Source organism: Centruroides sculpturatus, unplaced genomic scaffold, assembly GCF_000671375.1.
Source record: "Centruroides sculpturatus isolate CEXI.00-Female unplaced genomic scaffold, Cexi_2.0 scaffold468, whole genome shotgun sequence".
NCBI classification, from domain to species: domain Eukaryota; kingdom Metazoa; phylum Arthropoda; class Arachnida; order Scorpiones; family Buthidae; genus Centruroides; species Centruroides sculpturatus.
The window spans coordinates 521,934-546,351 of NW_019384707.1; the positions used below are offsets into that span (position 1 = coordinate 521,934).

Here is a 24,418-nt window from a genome sequence, read left to right on the forward strand (position 1 = left end):
TAGAATAAAAAAAACACTCTAAACTTAAGAAAATATTTATTTAATTAAAGCATTCATAGATTAAGTATTTAAATATATCTCAGGAATCTTAAACACGTACAGTACAAGCGTATCGGTAATAGGAACCATACAATCCTTTAACAGGAAGATGAAACTAATATGGTGACCTTGTTAACTCGATTTATTAACTTAAATATAGAGTTTTCTTTATTTTCACTCTCACATCTAACCTTCTGAACCTTTGTTATTTCAACTTCACTCTCTCCCGGATGCAGGAATGGTAACAGGATGGGAATAAAAGAAAAACGAGTTATAAAAAAGAAACAGTCGTTAGATGTGTTTCTAGATAAGTCGAGTCTAATTAATGGAAAATTTGCGTGATAATTATAGAGAAAATTATATTAACAATCGAAAATACGTAGAGGATTATACCGTAGACAAGAGAGCGCTAAGGGGATTTTATAACAACCGTTTCTACTCCGGATCCTTATGGGAAATTATGTAATATATAAAATAGGAAGAGATTAAAATTAAGGAAGAGATGATAGTACGAATGTTGGTAGAGAAATTTAAGGAGCACTCCACCAGAGGGAGCGTTTAGAGGAAGATTAGTTTGAAGTACAAGATCCGAGAAGTACAGTCGTCAAGCCTGTCTCCTGTGTACAAGGCGGAGTGTTTCCGCTCTCCACTATGAAGTTAACGTCTCTATGTCACCGGCTAAAGTCGGATGTGACTGTGTTTTTGTTATTTGTTACGTCTTCGATAGCCTTCAACGTCGATCTTCTGACATCCACCGTTTATCGTGGTCCTCATGATTCTATGTTCGGATTTTCTGTGGCACAATATAAAAGCAACAGACAGAGTTGGTAAGTTAATTTCTATTAATATCTCGTGATCCTTTAAGCTAAAAAAGACGTCCAGGTGATGGGTTGCCACGGCGGAAAAAATCTTATAATCACATCGACACATGTCCTAGATGTTTCTAATCTTCAAATGGGAGATGATAGACATTCCGTAGCATCATCCCGGAACCTTTAGTAACGCATATGGTCTACAGCTGGTAACGTGGGAATCAATATATTCCCCTACTCTACTCTCTTCTTTGCACGTGACGAATACACTATATTGTATGTAATTAAACGAACTCGATCGTTTGATATCATCTAGAATAATGATACGGTTCCTGATATTATATCTATCACAGTTAGTCATTTTAATGGCCTTCTTAATATTAAATTTCTGTTTAAAAAATCTTTAGAGTTGTATTACTAATTAAAGATTGAATAATTGCATAAATAATATGCAGATTTTTAAATTTTTTTTCTATTAATTATAAGTGCCAAATGCCGTATAGTACGACGATAAATTATAGTAAATTAGTAAGGAATTTTACACGCGTAACCTGATATTATCAAAGAAAACTGTTAAATTATAATACGTACGATCTAAAATGCTTGATTTTTTTTTTATAAGTTTAATACTTTATACGGAATTAATTTGTGAATTATCAACGTGTCGAAGTGTATACTTTTGTATTGATTAGCGTTAAACGGTAAAAGTTGTTTACAAGTTTAGTGTCAGCAGGAATTTATTACTCAGGTCGTTTTGCACCTAAAAACTGACTCTCTGACCGTTTGCAAACACGTGCAAGTGACTGTTTTCATTACATGAGTTAGCATCTGGTAACGGTTTGTGGACAACGTGAAGGGTGTGCCGTTTTCAATTGCCTATATCAGGTAACCTATTTTGACATCTTAGCCATCTAAAACGGTTCAGTCTTGTGTTCTATTATTGAATTTTTACGTAATATCAGTGACGAAACTACTTACTAAAAATGTTAGCAGTCACTTCTAGAAATTGCTGACAATTTTTAATACTCCTTACAAGTATGTGATATCAGAAATTCTCCTGTTACTAAACACTTTATGCTTTCTTAATTCCTAAAAGAGATAACAAAATATCCATAAACATAATGTTTTATCAAGGAATTTGTAAGGTCAAATTTTAAGGAATGTTCCGTCCTCTATCTCTTTCAACAACGGTATAAAGAGGTTAAGTAAATCTTTTTCGTCCACTCTCGAAGAGTCAAAAATTCCAAATTTAAGTGCTTTAAAGTCGTAATTTATATCTTTATACTATATAATTATTAATTAAAATGAAGTTTTAAGGTTATAATTATATATTATATATTAAACAAAGAAGAATTTTTTTTTAATATTCAGTACAATTTGAGCAATGGTTTAAAAATAAACAACCGACTTAAGTACTGTATTTTTAAATTAGAAAATAAACATCCAAACGCATGCACTAAGAGGGGAAAAAATCATAAAATAAAAGTGTTATGAAATTTAACAACCAATTTTACTTATGCATTTTTATTTTATTTTTTTTTTACTGTTTATCAGCATTCCTTATATGGACTAATTGAAATTATATAATTACAATTACAGTTAAATTTCAATGAGAATTAAGCTAATCATTCCTTAATTTTTTTAGTAGAAATTAAAGGTTTTTAAATCTATTTTTTTTAAAATATTATACAATTACAATTGGTCCGTATAAGGAATGATAATAAAGAGTTAATTTCGTATAATATCTGTAAATCCTTTCGTTCTATAAAATATCCTATACTATAATCCTCTTTAAAATCTTAAAAAAACACATTATCCTGTATAAAATATACTATAAAATAAGCTATTTTAATAGGAAATATCCTGTAAAATATATAATATCAACAGCTTGTCTTTGTTTTCTGTCGAAATTATAATTTATTTACTCAAATATTTTAATTTTTAATCGATTTTTTAAAATACATAATATAAACGTGCTTACTAGATCGAGCCACGTGGCTGAATAGTTGTTAATGAAAATGTCAATTTCAACGTCGTAAAAAAAAAAAAAAATGTTAATTACAAGCAACGACGTAAATGCACGTGCTTCATTCTATTCGCTTTTTGGCTTGTTATTAGAATAAAAAAAAACACTCTAAACTTAAGAAAATATTTATTTAATTAAAGCATTCATAGATTAAGTATTTAAATATATCTCAGGAATCTTAAACACGTACAGTACAAGCGTATCGGTAATAGGAACCATACNTACTGAAAAATAGGGAATAATCAGCTTAATTTCTACTGAAAAATAGGGAATAATCAGCTTAATTTCTACTGAAAAATAGGGAATAATTAGCTTAATTCCCAAATGAAATTTGATGATAATTGTAGACTTATGAATGGATTTTATGAATATAAATGGAAGTGAATCCGGTTTCTGTAGAGTTCTGCAATCGCTGTTGAAGCTCTCAAAATAACGATTCCTCATTTAAGAGTTTAAAAATATTCTTAAATAAAAATTAACAGAACTTCTCCTTCCCCCCTTTAAGAAAATTAAGCTACATCCTTGATCTCTATATTTAGTATCACACATTTTCTACTGTCAAAAATCATTAAAAAATGGTACACATCCCTGTTTTCTGTCAATTTTTAGCGAATAAAAACGTTAATTTAATAAAAATAATAATCAATTTGGATAAAAACTTACTCGTAATTGCTTTTTTTACCGTGTTTTAAATGGTCTTAATAAGTTGAAAAGAAAATTTCTTATGTAAAAAAATATTCCAGCATCATTCTAATGATAATTGTCGAGTTCGAAGACCTTTTTTTCACGAGGGATAATCTAATTTTTTAAAGAATTAATTGAAAACTAAAATGCTATACACTATTTACAAATTAATTTCTTAAGTACACGTTAACTTTATCACAATAGGTTGTGTGAGTAAGTTGAATCTTTCAGTGAGGAAGTGAATGAGATGATTATTTTTAAATAAGAAAATGGTCATCATCACTATGAGATTCTTCTACTTATATTAAAATGGACAAGAATAGCCCATTAAAATTTCAAAAATTTTTAAGAGGATTTTAGAATGCGTTAATGTCAAGTAGAGGTCACTAACATGATAAACTCCTTTGTTGATTCTTAGCCAGCTTCTCAGGAAGTGACCATGAACATTAAACCGAGTCATAAACAAGAAAATCTTTTTAGATCGAAAAGCTTTAAAATTATGTCAGCTGATTAAGTTATAAGCATTTTTTTTAAGGCAATTTTTTTCTTTTCCAGTTCGACCCATCTCCCCCTAGTTAAAAGCCGTAAAATTGTAGAGTCGTTTTACCTCGATATAGCGAAATAAATCGACATTACACAGAGGTTTATGGTTAGAAATACGTTAAAATATGATTTAATAAAGTGTACATAACACTAAATTTTCGTAAGGAGTAATCATATTTATTTTTACGTCCAAGTAGATGATATCATTTTCACAAAAGATTGCTACGTAATCTATTCTGAGTACGTGTTTTTTCGGTACAGCACATACTTCTCACCCACTAAATTCGAACTTCCTGCGTTTCCTTTCTTAATCGAGTCATCTTTTTTTTTCACATTTTTACATATCTGAAGGGAGAAAAGCCTAGAATAACTAGAGATAATCGCATCAGCTGTACATACAGTAAGAGAAAACAAAACATGGCCCCATGTTTCCATTTCATTTGATGGATTACAGTATAGAGTCGACGAGTGATGAACAGTACTCTTTTTTTTTCTTTTTCTGTGGTCCTTCCAGTTTGTCTGTCTGTCTCTTCTCTGCTAGAAAACTAAGATCTTTCATTTCCGTACCATTTTTAGAAACAAATCTGGATAAGATATGAGAAGCTTTCGTTATGAATATTGTTTATTTATTTTTTTAAATAGTATATTTTATTGTTTAAAAATATAATTAAAATTAAGGAGGGATTATTAAATTATTAACACGTTAACACAGTCGACTTCTGATGCTATATTATAAGATTATAAGGAAATTATAATCATTTTTAACTCTTTAATTTTATAAATTTAAGGGAAGGAAACGTGTATTGTACGTGTTTCCTTCCTTAAAATTATTATTTCCTCAGAAAAACTTGTTTTTTAAAACGGTTTATTTCTCGGGGGTGTTTTTGGATATCGCTTTATTTAATTGCAGGATCGTTTACATGCATTTAAATGGTGGAATAAAAATAGGGACACAATAAAACACGTGATTGATTACTAGAGAAGCTGTTACGGTTTCCGGTCCCGACTTCTAGATCCTTAATGACGTCCAACTGGTAAAGGAAATGGCAAAATGCCGACAACAAGGAGCAACTGTTGTGATTTACGCTTCGACCCCAAACAGTTCAATCGTTCTAAGAAAAATGTAAGGGATTGGAGATTTCCTTTAAAAATCTCTTCAGGAAGCGGTAAATTATTCAAAAAAAAAAAAAAAATTATATTTTGCCTTGAATAAATAAGATGCGGATTATATTAAAGGAGTAAGATTAATTCGGAATTCAAAGGTTATGCCAACCGAGAACTAATTCTAAACTTAACCGTGCTTTAATCTGATTTATAATTATGATTCTCACGATAAACATTTTTTTATTTTTTTATTTATGTACAGTAAATCGAGCGAAGTCGAGTTAGTTCTAAGAATAAAATTTCTAAATTTAATAGTAGAATGCTTCGTATATCGAGATAAACATCCGAACTAATTGCATGTTTAAGTAATAATGCCTCGAATTTTTAGGAATGTGCCATTAAAAAATGAAGTTCGGACACCCTAATAATGTAAAATAACTAATTTTCTTATATATTATACAAGAAAATGAACGTAAAAATCGATATAGACGAGCAAAAGTTCAATTACCAGCTAAACTGATCGTGTCTAATTGATTTAATTTTTACATTAACGATAATTTATTTGTAAAAATAATCATTTTATGTATAAAACAGAAGCAATCGGCGTAAATTTACAATTATTCTTTGAACTTTAAAGTCAATTAATTGTTGAAAGAATGTCGTTAAAAATGTATTTATTCCGCCATTCTGACTGAGTTTAAAGTAAAAAAGAAAAAAAAATGGCTTGTGAGAAGTATAAATTATTCATTGTCCAATTAAATATCTCGTCTTATTAAACTAATGGCGTTAAACTCACTACCGAGTTACTACTTGTGTGTTCTCGTTATATATTTATGTTCTAAACATGTTAATGCAGTAATCGTGCATAGCAAAAATTCTAGCACGTATTTCGTACAATAAAATATAAATTAATTATCCTAAATAGATTATTATCCAATAGTTTATTTTTTTCAGGGATTATTTTTCAAATTTAATTATTATATTCTTATCTCCAATTCTAAATATGAAGCTGGAGCTTAGAAAAAGTGTTTACTTGACATGTACCATTCATTATCTGATTCAAAATCCGGTTGATAATAATTTTGTTCATTGTTTAAAACTGCAAAAATACTTTTTTTGAGGGGTCCTAAAACGTGACATTTCGTAGGTCGATCATAAAAATTCGATAATCTAAAACTCCTGATCATTTTCCCCCCTATTTATCATGTCTAAACAATGGTATTTTCTATGAGAAAAGCCAGAGTGTTGACTCCAGATGGTTCCTTTTTCTAACTTCCTGTCTCCTGCAGGTTATATATCCTGTAGGGAAGTATTTGTTCGTGCCAAACAGTTTAAACTGATAAAAATATTTATACATGTATAAAGTTCAAGGAGTAAAATTTATTTATTAATTACAAAATATTTTCTTCTAGGTTAATCGTTGGTGCACCTAAAGCACAGACGAATCAACCCGGTGTTGTTCAAGGTGGTGCCGTGTACAGGTGTGTACCAGGTGATCATAGCAGGTGCACGCAACTTCCCTTCGATCAAACAGGTAAATGATGTCATCTTTTTTTAGTAATTATACTTAGAAAATCGGCTTTACATAATATACGAAGATCACGAATGAGTTAAATCTTACAAGGCATCCTTTGTATCCTGTGTTTTTTTTTTAATGGAGAAAAATTACCAGTTATGTGTAATAAAAATCGATAAAAAAAATGTAAATATTTTCACTTTCCTTGAATATTTTAGATGATCGTTTTAAAATATAAAGAGAGGGGACGATTTATTTTACACGTTTTAATGATCTAGTAACAATTTATGGATGGAAATGGCATAAGAAACGAGTATAGAATCTCGTTTCTTGTGCCATTTCCACCCATAAATTGGGGTGCCATTGCAATTTTTTTGTAGATTTATATAATTTTCTAACGAAAAAATATTATTAGATACGCATTAATTTTATTATTTGGCTAATTTGAAGGTATTAAAAACTATACTATGATACGAAGAAGTGAATGTTTGCTCCGTAATCTTAAGAAAAATGGATAAGAATATCCATAAGAAATGATTATAGAATCTCCATTTTTGTAAATTTATGTAATTATCTAACGAAAACGTATCATTAGACAAGTATTAGTTTCATTATTTAATTTATTTAATGGTATTAAAGTTAATAAATCTGCTAGGATATGAATTACTTCATATTTACTTCATTTTACAAGAAATAGCTTTGTTTTTTTTAATACATTTCTAGTGAAATAACCTCATTAAATATGCATTAATTTTATTATTTATTTGATTTTAAAATGCTAAAAGTTAGTAGTGTGCTAGTGTATGAAAAAGTAAATATTTACTTCATACTCTGGTACTGTACATTTGTGTAGATTCGTGTATGAAAAAAACAAACATTTCCACACTATTAATTATCGAAGACATTAGCCTTTTTAATGCATATTTTTTTTAAATAATAAAATCATTTTTATTGGGGAGGAAAAAAAAATACTGAAGTGACATTGAAAATGCTTTCTACAACTTTTAATGCCTGTAACATTAAGAGTAGTCGGAGTATATTTTGTGCCTTGGAAGTTTGCCATTTGCACAGGGCAAAAATATCGCTCTTCGTCACACTTTCCTACATAGATCCAGTTAGTTGACGAAGCGTAGAAAATAGTGACAATGCCTTGCCTGTCTGAAACAAGCCATAGGGTACGGCTTTTGTACGAATTTTTTCTTAACTCGCAATAAAATACAGATGTTTCCTATTATATATATGTATATATATATAAAAAATTAAATGCATAAATTACTTTTCAGGATCAGAAACACTAGATTACGGGGATAGGNTATATTTAAATATTTTAAATTGTATATACACTTCAAAGTTGTAGAGAAATCGAGGGTGTAGGAAACGTCGTTTAATATAATAAATGGTTATTTTATATGATCGGTATATAATGTAAGGGATGCTTATAACATCTATATAACACTTGTTCCATGTAAACGTGGATAAAACGACAGCTGCTCTGGAAGAAGCGATTTATTTTGGATCTCCTCCAAGCTCACAAACCAATGATTTTTTTTTTCTTTCTTTCTTTTTCTCCTTCTTCTTCCCCGTTTCGGTTCACTACACGCTTGTAGTTTGACCTCAGTGGCCTATATAAACAAAATAAATCAAAATAAAGTCTCGTTAAGATTGAAAATTTCCACGAATTTGCATAAATTATTTGACTTAAATAAAAGTATAAATTCCACACACACACACACACGCTGGCATTTGTCGTAGTTTTAAGCGAAGAAAATAGAGGAAGAAACCAGATGTTGTCAGAATCTGAGATCGAAAAGATCCAAAATTGTAGAGGAGGAAAAAAAAAAAAAGTTAATTTAAGCTAGAGACACCCATCAAAACAATCAGTAACATCCTTCTCAAAACGAAAAACTGGGATAGTCAATTAAAGTAAAAGAAGTCCTGCGTGTCGTCAAGAGTATATCCAGTTTTCTTTTATCCCATGGGGATTCCGAATTGGTGCTACGAGACACGTCAATCAGCCTAAACCCCCCTCGTAAAAAAAAAACTCTCCCGCTGCAAGTTTATCGAACGTTTCTTTCGATAAATATCTCATATTTGTTTGTAACAAAGTGTCGGAATTCACAAACAGAAAGAAAGTATTAACTATAAAAGTTTATTGGCCACGTGCTTGCTTAGAGTTAGATTAGGTGGAGAAAGATTTATTGACAAGTAGGACCAAGTTGAACTCGCTACTACACGAGAATTGATGAATACCAGCACACCCCATCTCTGTCCAGATAGTAAACCTGTTACAACAAGTGGTTATCGATATCTTGTGCATTTCACAATGCTTACTCATATCGAAATGCTACCAAAAAATGTGGAAATATTCCTTTTTTCCCAGGATCAGTTAACAGAAAAGCGCTTTACCTTATCGCGGCACTCTACTCGGTTTTAGTTTCCTTACAAAAAAAAAAGGCCCGATTGAATAAGGGCACGCCAGAGCCGGATATAGATTTGTTGCTGCCTTTAATCTATTACATAAGAGGCCCTTTATTAGTGAATATAAAAGAGTGAGGTCCTATACTCTCAGCCTTGTTTAGATTAGGCCCTACAACACACATCTGGTTATTCCTTATTAGATATTCCTTGTTTAATTATGGAAACTCGACCAGTAATCAATGCCAGATTGCTATTTTGGGAAAAATGGACTGTGTGAAAACAGTTCGCACTTCCTTTGGGTCACCTGCTGTTGTCAAATTAAGTTAAAAAAATATTTAAATAAATAAATAACGACTCGTAAATCATCATATTTTTTCAATTTAATTAACTCAAACAGAAGTAGGCCTTCAAATAAAACCATCTGCGAGCTTAAGAATATATAATTTAAACCGTCAGACATAATTTACACCATCGGCTCTTATCTTAATTGCAGTAAAATCAAGCGGAACGAAAATTGAATTTGATTTAAAATTAATTGTGAATAATAAGTAAATTATATTCTATTACAAATAATTTTAGTTGGTTTAATATATTTTAACACTATTTTTTAAAATTATATATTAATTTTGTAAGAATTATATTTATTTAATTATTTTTTTAACTTTTTTTAATTATTAACACAGGCATGTGCACCCAGATACGTTTATTACGGAGGAAATCTAGCGAGGAGGGAACCTGTTGGTGTATGTTGGACGTTAGATTGGAGATTTTCTTCACCAAAAAAATATTCACCGTGTAGAAATCGTAAGTAAAACTTCTAGAATTTACGTGTCCTTCTGTCTAGTTTATTATTAACTTTTAAATATTTACGTACGTCCACGTTTTGTTACAGTAAACACTTTCGAATCTTCGACTTAATATCTTCGTCTGTGAATAGTGTTTAAAATATTATAAAAACACACACACAAAAAAAAAATTCTTTCAATTGAGATTGTTAAACCCGTGTGTTTTGTTTAATTTTCTATAGCAGGGATTTATTTTTGTTGAAGATCTGTACTGAAATAAAATGAAGGAAGTGTTTGTTCCGGAGACTACTGTATATACAGTACATGTATACGTACTTAAGTAGAGACTTGGAGTATACAAATTTTATATATCGCATGTGGCTTTTGACTTTGCGGTATGGGTTAAAACGGTGCTTCTGATAGGTCAGTTCGTTAATGAACTATTTGTAGAACTTCTTGAAGATTTCTGTTACTTTAGTAAGAATCTTTCTCGTAGTAGACGTCTGTTTTACTTTTGAGTCATTAACACTTGGAATAGCAATCCAAGGATTTTTCGTGTTGAAGAGTAGCCAAATCGGGCGAACGTCCTTCCGTTTATGTCATGCTAACACACTTTTTTTTCTTCTTTTTTTTAAAAAAAAAGATAAATTGTGTTAATATTAGCGTTAAAAATCTCTCGCATTTAATATTTTACCTTGTAGCATCTACTTTAAATACTTTCTCGCGCTTCATCTCGTACAGTACATACTCCTGCACACACACACTTTATCATCAATTAATTATTATAATTTTGATTATATTTAAATATTTTAAATTGTATATACACTTCAAAGTAGTAGAGAAATCGAGGGTGTAGGAAACGTCGTTTAATATAATAAATGGTTATTTTATATGATCGGTATATAATGTAAGGGATGCTTATAACATCTATATAACACTTGTTCCATGTAAACGTGGATAAAACGACAGCTGCTCTGGAAGAAGCGATTTATTTTGGATCTCCTCCAAGCTCACAAACCAATGATTTTTTTTTCCTTTTTTCTTNTAAAATTTTAATCGTAATTAGCAGTTTTATTTTGAATTAATTACTAAATGATACTCTTTGCTAATTACAATTAAAATTTAATATTGCATACGTTAATTACAATTAACATTTAATCTTGAATGCGTTAATTATAATTAAGATTTTTTAAAATTTTCATTCAAATTGGCAATTCTTTTGGTATTATTAAGCTATATCACGGCACGTTATAGCCTATAAAAATACTAAAATTAAAATATTTTTGAGCCAAGTTTTTCTATTTAAATCTTCAATAAACTATAATTAAAACGAAATATTCTATATTTAGACATTGTTAACTATTCAGAGCTGTATAATAATACATCATTAATGTACGGCATAGTAAAATGCCATTCGTCTCAACTGAATAAATAAACACTTAGCAAAGTATCAATAAATAAATTTTATTTAAAGTCAAATAGCGTTTTAAATGCAATTAAAAAGTGAACATTTATTTAAATATAATACGTATGACACTATAAATTATCTTTAAATATATTAAATAAAGTTATAACTTCGTTATTAAACCGTATAATCAAGGTTCTGTTAACACATAAGCTGAGCATGCTAAAGCTTAGGGCCTGATGAGACCAGTTTCGAGGCCTTATGTTTTTTAAATTTATTATTATACGGTGAACAGGAAGGGCCTTTTTATAAACGTCGTTTAATATAATAAATGGTTATTTTATATGATCGGTATATAATGTAAGGGATGCTTATAACATCTATATAACACTTGTTCCATGTAAACGTGGANAAAAAAATTCCTTGTATTTTTATTAGAATTTCCAATAAATTACTTTACTGTTGTTGTTTTATTTTGATTTTTCTCCTTTGCAAGATACATTATCTTATCTGCTTCGTTTGAGGCTAATTATCCTTTTAGATGAAGGAACGAAATAAGTAAATAAGGAAACAGTACACTAAAACTATAGAAAGGAACTCGTAGGATACCTAAAATAGGAGAAGAGAACATCAGTGTTAAAGGAATATTTACAGCATTAAAAAAGGGGTAATGTTACCCTTTTTAGATCTGTTCTATAAGTACACTTTCCAGGAAAAAAAATAGGAGAAAGGAAAACAATGCGAAAGCAAAACTTGCCCCTTTCCAAGGAATAAACAAATTTTAATCGAAATAAACGTTATTTTTAATTGTAATTAACACGTTTAAAATTTTAATTACGATAAGGAAATACGAAATTTATAACGATTTTAATTGTAATCACAGCAATTTAAATATTTCGATTATAATTTTTTAACTGTAATTAATATATTTTAATTGTATTACATTTCTAATACAATAAACACGAAATTTAAGTAGTTACACTTAAATTTTATTCATTTTATTTAACATATTTACATTTACTTTTAAACGATAAACGATAAATTTTAAAAGAAAAAGAATTAAACAAAACTTGTATAAAAATTTCTATTTAATTTATAAAATAAAATTTAATTGTAATCAACATACATACAGTTTCAATTATGATAAGTAAATACGAAATTTGCAACAATTTATATATAATTAACAGAATTTGATTTCAATTTGCAATTTTGATTGTAATAAATTAAAATTTATAACAATTTTAATTGTAATTAACACATTTTTTTGGTTGTAACATACATTTTTAAGAGTAAAAAAACAGTTATAAAGTTACAACGAAAAACATGTTAATTACAATTAAAATTCCTGTAAATTTTAATTGTAATTAACATATTTTCTTGGTTGTAACGTACATTTTTAAGAGTAAAAAAACAGTTATAAAGTTACAACGAAAAATATGTTAATTACAATTAAAATTCTTGTAAATTTTAATTGTAATTAACACATTTTTCGTTGTAGCATAGAATTTTAATCGTTCAACTAAATTAAGCGAACAATTCGACTATTAATTACATTTTAATCGACCTTAAGCATATTTTTATCGATTATAAAGCAGGCTTATTATACTTAATGCTAAAAAAAAATTCATAATTATTCTAAGTTAGAGAGACTTTGTGCTATTTCTATATATAGAATTGTGATCCAGCAATTCTTATTTTTTCTAAATATTCTCTTTCTTTTTTTTCTTTCCACATCCCAGCTACATTTTTTGGTCCTCACAGACAGGGATTTTGTCAAGCAGGCTTTTCGGCAGCTGTCACCAAGGTACGGTTGAATAGTAATTTTAGTAAAATATTGCTAGATCACCTTACATATGTCATCCCCATTTAAATCAGTAAATTTATTATGTATCGTATATCAATTCTATAGCATTTATCTTATATAAAATCAATTATTTTTGAATATATATATATATATCATTAACAGGACGGTAGCGGTTTATATATAGGAGCTCCAGGTAGCTGGTATTGGCAAGGTAAGTCAGGGATTTTTTTTTTCTCTCTCCCTCTTCCTAGTTGTTAAGTGATTTTTTTCCCCTGTTATCGATTGTCCGAAACAGTTGTTTTCGTCGTGTTTCTATTAATCTTATTCGTCTAGATATATATATTTCGACACTTAATGATACTAATCAGTGATATCGATAAATCAGTATCAAGATGACAGAATGACAAGATTTATCCAATTAGCTGCTACGAAATAAAAAAATAAAACAAGAAAGAGATGTTGTGCAGAAACACATTTCTATAAGCTGGGTGGGTGATACTGGGTTGTTTGGATGTGTCGTTATTCTGTCATGTGCTTCATTATGATACCAAGAACACACAGACTTAGTTCTGTCTTGATGTATTCAACTGATAAATGATCTTGTAGTTAATTTTTGACAATGAGAAAATGAAAATAATAAGTGTGAATAGCATCTACTGTTGATTGATTAATTTTAATTTAAAGAAGAAAGGGTGAGTCGATTGTTGAATAGTTTACACTTATTAAAATAGGATGCTTCTAATTATACTTAATCAGTTTTGTATATATAGGCCTATATTATTTTTAAACATTTAAAAGTACGATGAGTCATGTATTTAGAAAGAAATTCCCATAAATTCCTGAATAATTTAAATATTTTTAAAAGTCCACATCCTATATTTACCCTTATACACTTGGCTGTTAATCTCTAGGATGAATGTTTAACTTACCTGATTGATTGTTTCTTCTATTGTCAAGTAATTAAGGACGTTAAACTTAAGTACATTCATTAAAATTTAAAAAAAAACTTGTGTGTTTTTATAAGAAACGTGACTTGTAATTTCTGTGGGGCATGTTAGAAAACAAATAGCACAAACGGTTTAAGTAATAAATAAATATTCTACTATTTTTTATGATATTTTGTTGGCCTTAAGTTTTATAGAAAAACAAATAAAAAAATCTCTCATAATTAAAAAAAAAATAAGTTTCGTTATTTAATGTATGAGGTATTATAGGCGGTAAGTAAGGCTGTCTGGATCGGGCTTCGTATTTATGAGGGCCTCGAGAACATTTATTATAAATTATTCATTCCGTAATATTCCTAATGCATAAACTTTTGTGTCTTTTATATACCGGGGAGTCTGAAAACATCATGTAACCCAGGCCTCTCTCGACCTCTGAGAGGCCCTGATGTATAATTAAACCTCCGAATCACGGCCACTGACGGGAATATAAAATATTTCTGTTGTTTGAAGGTTATTTTATACGCGTTTTTGTTCATAAACTGGTCGTTGTTGAGAGGTGTCCGCTATTGGAGGTTGGACTTTTTTCTTTTAAACTTAAAGGTTTTCTTTAACTTTTTTAGGTGTTAGTATAAATAAAATTTTCAGCTTAAAAATTAAAAAAAAAAAGGGTAAATGTGCCCTGCTGAAATCATGCTCATCAACATAATCATTTTGTTTTAATAAAACACAAGAAAAATAATCCAGTAACGAGTTGCTTAACTTTCCCGGCAACATTTGGTGGAGCCATCTGTTACTATATTTTATTAAAAAAGAACGTTTTATATTTTTAATTATTATAAAATTGCAAAAAAAAACTTAATTCTGGGGGTAGGGATGGGTTTTATAAAGAAAATTGTAAACGCTAATAACGAGTAAAATCGTCATTAAATCAGACCCTAAACCACCCCTTTATCTTCCCACCTCCTCGACCTTTTACCTCCAAATATTAGTAGCATCGATCGCCCTAATACACAAATCTCACTGCAAAATTTTAGACATTTTCGACAAAAGACACAGAATTTATTAAGCTTCAAAACAGTGTGAACAAAATCCTGCCCTCCCCACACACAGAAAGACCCTCAATTTTTTTTTTTTTTTTGAATTTCTCTATATTTCATTTCTCTTGAGTTCAAAAAATCTGGGGGGGAGTCATTTATTACCGATCCCCTCTGTTATATATAACAACCGGGAAAGTAAAATGAATAATATCACTTTCGTTTTCTCCTTTAATCAACACAGAGTTAGGCTTTTCGGCCTTGTTTCTAACTTTCACTTATACTTGTTAGCGATATGAAAGAGAAATTGAACGTGTATCACTTTCATTTACATCGTTTATATAACAGTCTCGTAGAAAATACAACAAAACAAAGGCTGTATTATATACCTTACCGGGTTTTCTGTGCCAAGTTTACAACTCGGAATTTCTCAGAATAATATTATAACCTAGAAAAAAAGAGGGAAAATAGGCCGAATGGAGTAAAAGTGGAACGTGTTTCACTTCGTTTCTAGTTTATGTAATTAATTAAGCTCAGTTAACAATAAGTGTAGTATAAGAAATGCCCTTATTTTATTAGTTTTTACCGTTAAAAATGATAAACAGATGGAGTTATCTATATTATTTTTTGCAACGTATCAAAGATTGAATTATAACCACATGGAGCATCTTCAGTTTTCTAGTTTCAGATATGTTTTATTGCTTAGATAAATAAAAAATTGCTAAGGATTGTTTCCAGTTTTTTTAGCAATAAAACGATATCGAAGCTTGAGATCTGTGAGAGTCGCTGCTACTGAAATGCTCTTTGTAAAATCTACAGTAAAGTGTAACTATGTACTCGACAAACACGTTTTTTTTCAATAGAAGTAACGCATTAAGTAAGTAATAATAAATATATATTGCTTACTATTATAAGGTGTAAGTAAGTCTCGTGTGAGCAATAAGATCTATTGATTCTATCGAAAAGTAAGGAGTCCAAAAGTTAGTTAATGTGCCTACCAGCGGCTGAGTAGATAAACACTGGTCGTGGGTTCACTGCATGGTGTTTTCTGGATTTTTTTCACGTTATTAATACAGTAGCCCCCTCTATAACACTGTAGATAATTCTTTGTTATATGAATTCCATGTTATACGAGCCACTTAGATTTTACAAATACGTGTGCCGGGCCGTGATCAGCTCACGTATTTGTAAAATCTAAGTGAGTCGTACAACATGGAATTCATATAACACGGAATTATCTACAGTGTTATAGGGGGGTCTACTGTACCTAAATAAGGGCCAATTTCCCATAAAAACTCCTCCCCTCAGCAGATCGCCCGCGTGTAACGTTGCTATAAACAATTAAAACCGAACCGAAAGTTAGTTAACCAACGTAAAGACTAAATCTCTGTCTTTTAATTAATAAAATTTAAGATTAATTGTTACTTTTTCCATCTATTTTGCACACAAAAAAATAAAACACTTCGTTGTAAACTGGCGTTACAATTTGTATTAACGAATGTATCTGGACGGTTACCTAACTTTCGGGCCACCCTGTATATTACTGGTAATTTCACTTGTTTATATGTTTCAGGTCAGGTGTTTTCTCAAAATCTGACAACTGGAGATCTGTTCGAAACCAGAGAAAGTCCAAAAACTTACGATGATAGCTACCTCGGTATAGTAATTTATAAGAAGAAATTATTAAAAAAATAATAATAATAAATGATTAAAAAAAAATTTGACTATTTTTAAAATTTCAAACAGGATATTCATCAGCCGTTGGTGAATTCACAGGAGATTCGGACATGGATGTTATTGTAGGAGTGCCAAAAGCAAATATAACTGGAAAAGTAAAATTAAATCTTATGTTATCATTGTAAATATCTGTATATATGTAAGTAATCTGTGAATAAAACATGTAAATATAAAGAAAATTTTTTAAAAAATATTCCATTAGGTGGTTTTGTTTAATTCTAAACTACAGAATCTGCTTAACATTAGCGGTGATCAGATAGGATCCTATTTCGGGTATTCTCTGTGTGTAAGCGACTTGAATGGCGACAAGTAAGTTGTTTAGATCGTAAAAATCATCATCATCATGACCATAAAAAATAAATTTTTACGCATCATTACCCTTTCAGATTGGACGATATCGTGGTTGGTGCACCCCTGCATTCAGACTTCAAAGCCAAAGGAGAGAAATACGAAGAGGGACGTGTTTACGTCTATTATCAAGACACTAATGTAAGTTAATTCTTAATAATAGGACGAAGATACGTGTCGTTAACTTATATAACTCTTTACGTTTATAATTTAAGCATCAATTTAATGTCGTGGTCCATCTGGATGGCACGAATCCAAAGGGAAGATTTGGTTTGGCACTGGCTTCTCTTGGTGACATAAACAGAGATGGATATCAAGGTAAAAACACTTTTTAAACCGTGTAAATAAAGTAACATAATCTGATATAAGTGTATTTATGGAAAATTTTACGTCACGTAGACATAGCGGTGGGTGCACCTTATGATGGCAAAGATGGGCATGGTGCCGTTTACATCTATCATGGCAGCCCCGAAGGAATTATAAACAAAACATCACAGGTAGAAACCGTGTTCTGTTTAATTCTATGGTTTGATATTGTTAATTTTTAATGCAATTTTAATCTTTAGATAATCACGCCATCCGATTTTGGCCACGGAGGAATACGTACATTTGGCTTCTCGATATCGGGAGGGATGGACTTAGATAACAACAATTATCCAGGTGAAAATACGTAAATAAATAAGTAAAAATTCAATTGTGAAGTATCTGGGGATGTAAACTTTCACTAAAACTTTCTAATTTCGTTTTATTTTTAGATCTATTAGTAGGAGCATACGAATCTAGTAGAGCCATATATTTTAGGTATATCATATATCGTGTTTGTTTATTTATAGAATTTTTATCAACTGAAAATAAATTAGAGAAATTTTTTCAGGTCACGACCTGTTGTTACTCTCAAAGGTTCCTTAAAAGTTAATGTCGAAAACATTGATCTTAAAGAGAAGAACTGTGTCATACTAGATAAAACTCAAGTTTCTTGGTTAGTATTTGTTTATTTTAATACCGTTTAATTCATTTTGGCGTTTAAATATACAGTCTGTCTTCGAAATATCCAATGACACCAATAAAAATCTTAATATAGTTTCAGTATTTTTTTTTGATAATTTCGAGTTATAAACGCAGCTTGGTGGTTTACGTCCGCTTTTCCCAACGAGTAGATCGCGAACTACATTGTTCGAAGGAAACGGTCGTCGAAACGATAAGGTTGAAAAACGCCGACTTGAAACCTTATCAATCATTAAAAATAATTAATTTTATAACAAAATATATTCATTAAATTAATCCGATGGCTAATTTATTGTCAATTAATGATTAAAATTGCAAAACGCTTGAGGAATATGAAATACAATAGATCCATCCCACTTTACAACTGTACAGTATTTACGCGAACGGGACCTCAATTTATAATGTTAATCTTATGGGAAATCAGGGATCGATTTACGACGATTTTCCAATAATTACTTGGGAAATCATAGAAAATCTGATACAGTACATCCCGTTTTTGTGACTAATAAGGAATTAGCAGCAAAATCGGGTGTATTGCAAGCAATTAGGAGCAAAATCGGGTGTATTGAAAGCAATTGGGAGCAAAAGCGGGTGTATTGAAAGCAGTTGGGGAGAAAAATCAGGTGTATTGCAAGCAATTAGGAGCAAAATCGGGTGTATTGCAAGCAATTAGGAGCAAAACCGGGTATACCCGTATTCGATTTTGAGAATTCTTGTGTACTATTAGATATGAAATTGAATTAAATTTTCGGATTCTCCAAAATATTGGCTTTTTGTCAAATTAATGTTCTGAATTTAACAATTTCTATAAATTTACAGTTTTTTTGCAACTCTTTGCCTGAATTATACGGGACACGACATCGATTCTGAGTTGGGTAAGCATAAACAAATTTCCATTTATTTATATCCAAATATTGAATTAAATTTACAATATTTTGTTGTTACCAAAGGTTTCACTTACGAAGTCAAATTGGATTCTCAAAAAGACCCTCCTCAACGAGCGTTTTTCTTAAATGATCCGTTTAAAAATGAAATGACAACCACCGTATATTTAAGTGAAGGTTCCAATTATTGTACTGAAATCTATGTTTACATTGAGGTAAATTTGACAACTCTGTTAGATCTGATAACAGTTATAGATTGTTAAATAATCAATTCATCTGTTGCAGAATGATATTAAAGACAAGTTAACATCAATAGCTCTATCTTTAAAGTTTCATTTGATTGATTCAATTTCATTGGAACATAGATTAAATCCAATTTTAGATCAGAATGGATTAGTTGAGCTTGTTAAAGAGGTAAACAAATTTTAAATAGTTTTTTTCCCTATATTTAATTATAACATGGTAAACTGTAGTTTAAGAATATATAAAAATTACTTACAATTTTATGGTATAGAGAAGCTGGAGTGGTCCAAAAGTCTTGTCATCTCTTGGTTATACTGTATTATAACACAATGTGCAGATATAACAAAATACATAGCAATTACAAGTATATTTGTTACATTTTTATATTGGTATACGAGTGCCATATTCTGTGTATGGATCTTAAGAAGTCCATACGCTTACAATGAGCCATTCTTCCACTATAGGAGCTTGTTTTAACAGTCTATTTGAAGTTGTACATTATTTATTTCAAACTTATGGAGTGACAAGACTTTTGGACCACTCTACAAGCTTGAGATGATTGGTGCACTGTAGTTACATATTCATGAAAGTAGCAATGCATGGATTATCTTTGTTAAATTCAGGATATAAAAGGACTAGAACTTTTATGATTAACAAAATAATGGTTTGTTGTATTACTTGTACTTCAGTTTTTTGATAATAAAAATATAAACATACATATATATATATATACATATTATATACATACACACATATATATATATGTCACAGAGAATGGATGAGGTGGCTCAAAAGTCAGTTAATCACTGTAAAGATTAAATTGCTCTTATTCAAATCCTTTATAATTTTGAATAATTGTACTTTGTTTCCTTTTTCAATACACAAATTATAATACAAATCTATTCTAAGTGTTTCAAAGAATTAGTTAAAAGAAAACCACAGTTAACTGATTTTTTGGCCAACCTATACATTTAAAATCTCGAATTTGATATGAAACTGATATTAAAATGAAAAGATTTCTCTACAAAATATTGATCTTTATTTTAGGTTCCTATACAGAAAAATTGTGGAGACGACGACATATGCATTCCAGATCTACAGTTGGATGTTATACCGTAAGAATATATTAAAATAATTATTTCATATTTAAGAAAAGTATTTTAATAGTTTAAATTTATAGGAATATGAAAAAATACTTTATCGGAAGCACGGAAAGGATCGATTTGGACGTGACTATATCCAATGCCGGAGAAAATGCTTTTCAGGCATATATGTACTTAAATATGCCACTTGATATTCATTATATTAACATTAATAAAAGCAAATTAGTAAGTTCATTACTTGATATATATCTATAAAATATTTGTATAATGAATTATATATATATATATATCTATATATGTGCATGTTTTTATTTAAATAGCAAGACTATCCAGTGACGTGTACCGGAGCAAAACCTGAAACTGGAATTAATAATTTAGTATGTGATATAGGAAATCCACTTCCAGCTAATAAAACAGTAAGTATTGCATGTAAAACTTGTGATTTTTAGAATAAATTTTATATATTTTTGGTATTTTTTAGTTGAATTTTAAAGTATTGTTAAGGGCAAAGAAAATGATCAACTATATAGAAGGATTTCAATTTAATTTTATAGTGAACAGGTGAGAAAAATTTTTAATTACTTAAATATTTGATAAAAGACATTGGTTTAAGCAAATATATTTTAAAATTTAGTACCAATGCTGAATTACCAGATCGTGTCTTTGATAATAAGCAAGAAGTATATCTTCCAGTTGAAGTTGAAGCAGAGCTTAGTATTCATGGGTAAGGATACATATTAAAAAATAAAACTGAAGTAAAAACATTATCAATATTTATTAAATTATGTAAATTCCAGTGCTTCTGATCCCGAACTTGTTTCTTATAATAAATCCGATCCAATTCCCAAAGAGAAATTCTCAGAAGAAGACATAGGACCTGAAGTTACGCACATATACGAAGTAATTCTCGAGTGCATATTATATTTAGGCACATATAGTGCAATTTTTAATATTTGCCATGTATTTACAGTTGAGAAATAAAGGACCAAGCACAATTAAAACAGCAAATATATACATATTGTGGCCAACGTACAACTTAGAAAAAGAGTTTCTGTTATATCTTACATCAGAACCTGAAATAAAAGGAAAAGAAGCAGCATGCAGAATAAACAGAGATGATATTAACCAGTTATCATTAGAAGTGAATATTGATTTCTTTACATTTTAATAGAATTAAAATTCAATTTATATATATGTTTGATTACAAATCAGATCCAAGAGAAACCCAAAAAACAAGACTTGTTAAATGCCACTGAACTCGGAAAGCAGACTCCTGTACCGACAAAGACTAAGAGACAACGCAGAGAGACTTTGTCACTGGCAGATGAACTGGTAAACACTTTAACTTATTCATAATTAATATTTATTCATTTAACAATGTATCTAAAAATAAAAATTTTTTTTCAGAATTGTGGTCCTACAATATGTACAAAAATTAACTGTTCCGTTACCAATCTGATAGCAGGTAATACAGTCAGTTTCACTCTGAGATCGAGACTGTGGAGAGAGACTATAAATAAGGTATGCTAGTTTACAATTAATTAAATAATATCTGATTACTTTAAAGTAAGAAATTGGGTGTTAACAGCAAATTAAAATTATTTTATGAATATAATTTGTGCTTATAATATTTAGATGCTATGTAGTTAAGTATTGTAAATTACAATATCATGTTTCTATAAATGCAGAGAAAGTTCAAAAATTTTGTAATATTTTTAAAAAATTCTATGTAATATAAATGTAATTTTGTTGCATCATTGATAAATTATCAAAATATTATATGCTTTGAAATAGAATCCTGATTGCATTAATTATAACATTCATTTACTATGGTTCATAATTTAATGAGGATGTTGGTAGGATCACCTCTCTTGCAATCATTATGGCTATGTAATTTATGTAAAACTGAACTGATTTGTCAGTGTGATTGTCTTTTTCATAAAGATTTTAATATAGTTCCATAAATATGAACAAGATAAACTGAAAGTACATATATATCAACAGAGAATTCACAAATTTCTTCACACATCCTGAACTTTCATAATAATCATCTAAGGAACTAAATGTAATAAATTTTTTTGATAGATGTAAAAGGTAAAAATAGGAGCAGTCCATAAATTATGCAACTTGGATATGGTTGGGTATTCAATGTGTTACAATGTGGTGGAGGGTGTTTACAAAAATGTTTGGAGTGCTAGGGTCTGAACCCTTGGGTAACAGAATATTAATTACATGTAAAACATAATTAACATAATGTAAATCAATATGGTTTGTTTGTAAATGTTGCTTAGCAAACTGATGGTCAGTACCCCATGCTGTGTCTTATTCCTTAGTAGTTAAGGAGACTGAAGATATGCATCATGTAATTTTGGAGATGGGCATGTGCTACAGCATTACAAATGAGTGGGATGGTAGTTAAATTATATAATACTATTTTTATACTTTTCATGCATAATCCCATAGCTTTATCTCAACCAGGAAACTTTCTCCTAAACTTCTACTTGAGTGAATATATGTTTTCTTTAATAGAATTTATTACACCGCTTAAAATATGCTGAATTTATTAAAATTATATCTATCAATGTAAATATCTCAAGGGAAATACAGAGAACAGACCATCTATAATGAAGTAGAACTAGTGTAGAATAATATGAGCTTCAGAATGTTATGGTTATATGCATTTATAGCATCAGATATTCTTACTGAAAGATTGAATTATTTTGATAACAGCAAGAAAATATTATAAAGCCAAATATTCTTTGAACTTAATATTTAAGTTGTATATTTTTATAATTTTTCTACAGCTTAATATCAAAGATGTGCAGATAAGTTCAAAACTGGTTGCTATAACAACAAGTCTACCTTTAGGGGTAGATCCTTCAAAGATACCCATCAAATCATATTCGGTAAGTAGTTTCTCTTAATTTTATTGTTATATAAAATTACTTGCATAATAATTTACTTCAAAAATTTTAGGTGTCAACTAAAATAAGTCTAGACGACGTGGGATTGAAATCGGCCATACCTTGGTGGATTTTAATATTAGCGGTTTGCGGAGGGTTACTACTATTAGGTTTACTAGCATTGCTTTTGTGGAAGGTTTGTGTAACTTAATTATTTTAAATAAGGTGACAAAAATATGCACTAACAAATATAATTTAATTCTAGCTTGGATTTTTCAAAAGAAAACGTCCACAGGAAGAATCGGAAAAGCAACTGTTACAAAAGAATGGCTATCAAATGGCGAGAGGCGATGAAGCACTTTAATTCTGAAGCATGCATCAAATTTTGGACTAACTATATTTGACACAAATACCACTTATGGCAGCTATTACTCACAGGATAGATAACATTGAAGGAAAACAGTGCCATGTAATATAAAAATTTTAAAACTAGAAGCCTTAAGGCTCAAGTAAGATGCCATCCAAATAATTTGCTCACTGACAATCTATATTTTTAGATTCGAAAATGTTAATATCATATGCACCAAGTTTTAAAATATAATCGTTCCAGCTCAAGAAAATTTCTAGAAATATATATTTTTTTCAATAAAAAAAAAAGATGGACGAATGGAAAATATTTCTTGTAAATAATTTATTTATTATCGTGTCATAATTGCCCATTTTTAAGACTGTAATTGTAGGTAATATTTGGAATAAAATAGTAAACTGTATTTTGTTTCTAATTTCATCTTCACTTTTATAACAGGAATTTTAAGCTGAATAATAAGCCTTTGGTTACAAATTGCACTGGTAATTTAAAATGTATCCTATGATCGGTTACATATGAAAGCTTAGAATTTCTTGTAAAGAATTAATAATGCACAACACTATTATATAAATTTTGTAAATGAATCTTTTCATGTTTTTATACAAGAAAAATTTTTAAATGCAGATGTAGCTTTATATGCACACATGGTCTCAAGTAATATACTCCTATAGTTTTGATGTTTGGCAGAGACAATCGGTGCTTGTTTCACAAGGT

At 29.6% G+C, this 24,418-nt stretch overlaps 1 protein-coding gene across 1 annotated transcript; it reads left to right on the forward strand.

The window, feature by feature from the left end:
- Positions 1-399: 399 nt before the first annotated feature.
- On the forward strand, positions 400-24,107 carry LOC111627698 (integrin alpha-PS2-like). Its single transcript, XM_023371315.1, has 30 exons — positions 400-866; positions 6,621-6,742; positions 8,008-8,058; positions 9,815-9,946; positions 13,072-13,136; positions 13,299-13,347; positions 16,688-16,771; positions 16,861-16,946; positions 17,054-17,160; positions 17,238-17,340; positions 17,415-17,517; positions 17,599-17,696; positions 17,766-17,859; positions 17,955-18,000; positions 18,074-18,178; positions 19,024-19,079; positions 19,155-19,303; positions 19,374-19,502; positions 20,379-20,446; positions 20,512-20,659; positions 20,755-20,850; positions 20,916-20,995; positions 21,069-21,158; positions 21,232-21,334; positions 21,405-21,575; positions 21,647-21,766; positions 21,842-21,955; positions 23,239-23,340; positions 23,411-23,533; positions 23,603-24,107. Exons 1-30 carry the CDS (start codon positions 691-693, stop codon positions 23,699-23,701), a joined length of 3,069 nt encoding a protein of 1,022 aa, XP_023227083.1. The 5' UTR covers positions 400-690; the 3' UTR covers positions 23,702-24,107.
- The last annotated feature ends 311 nt before the right edge of the window (positions 24,108-24,418 follow it).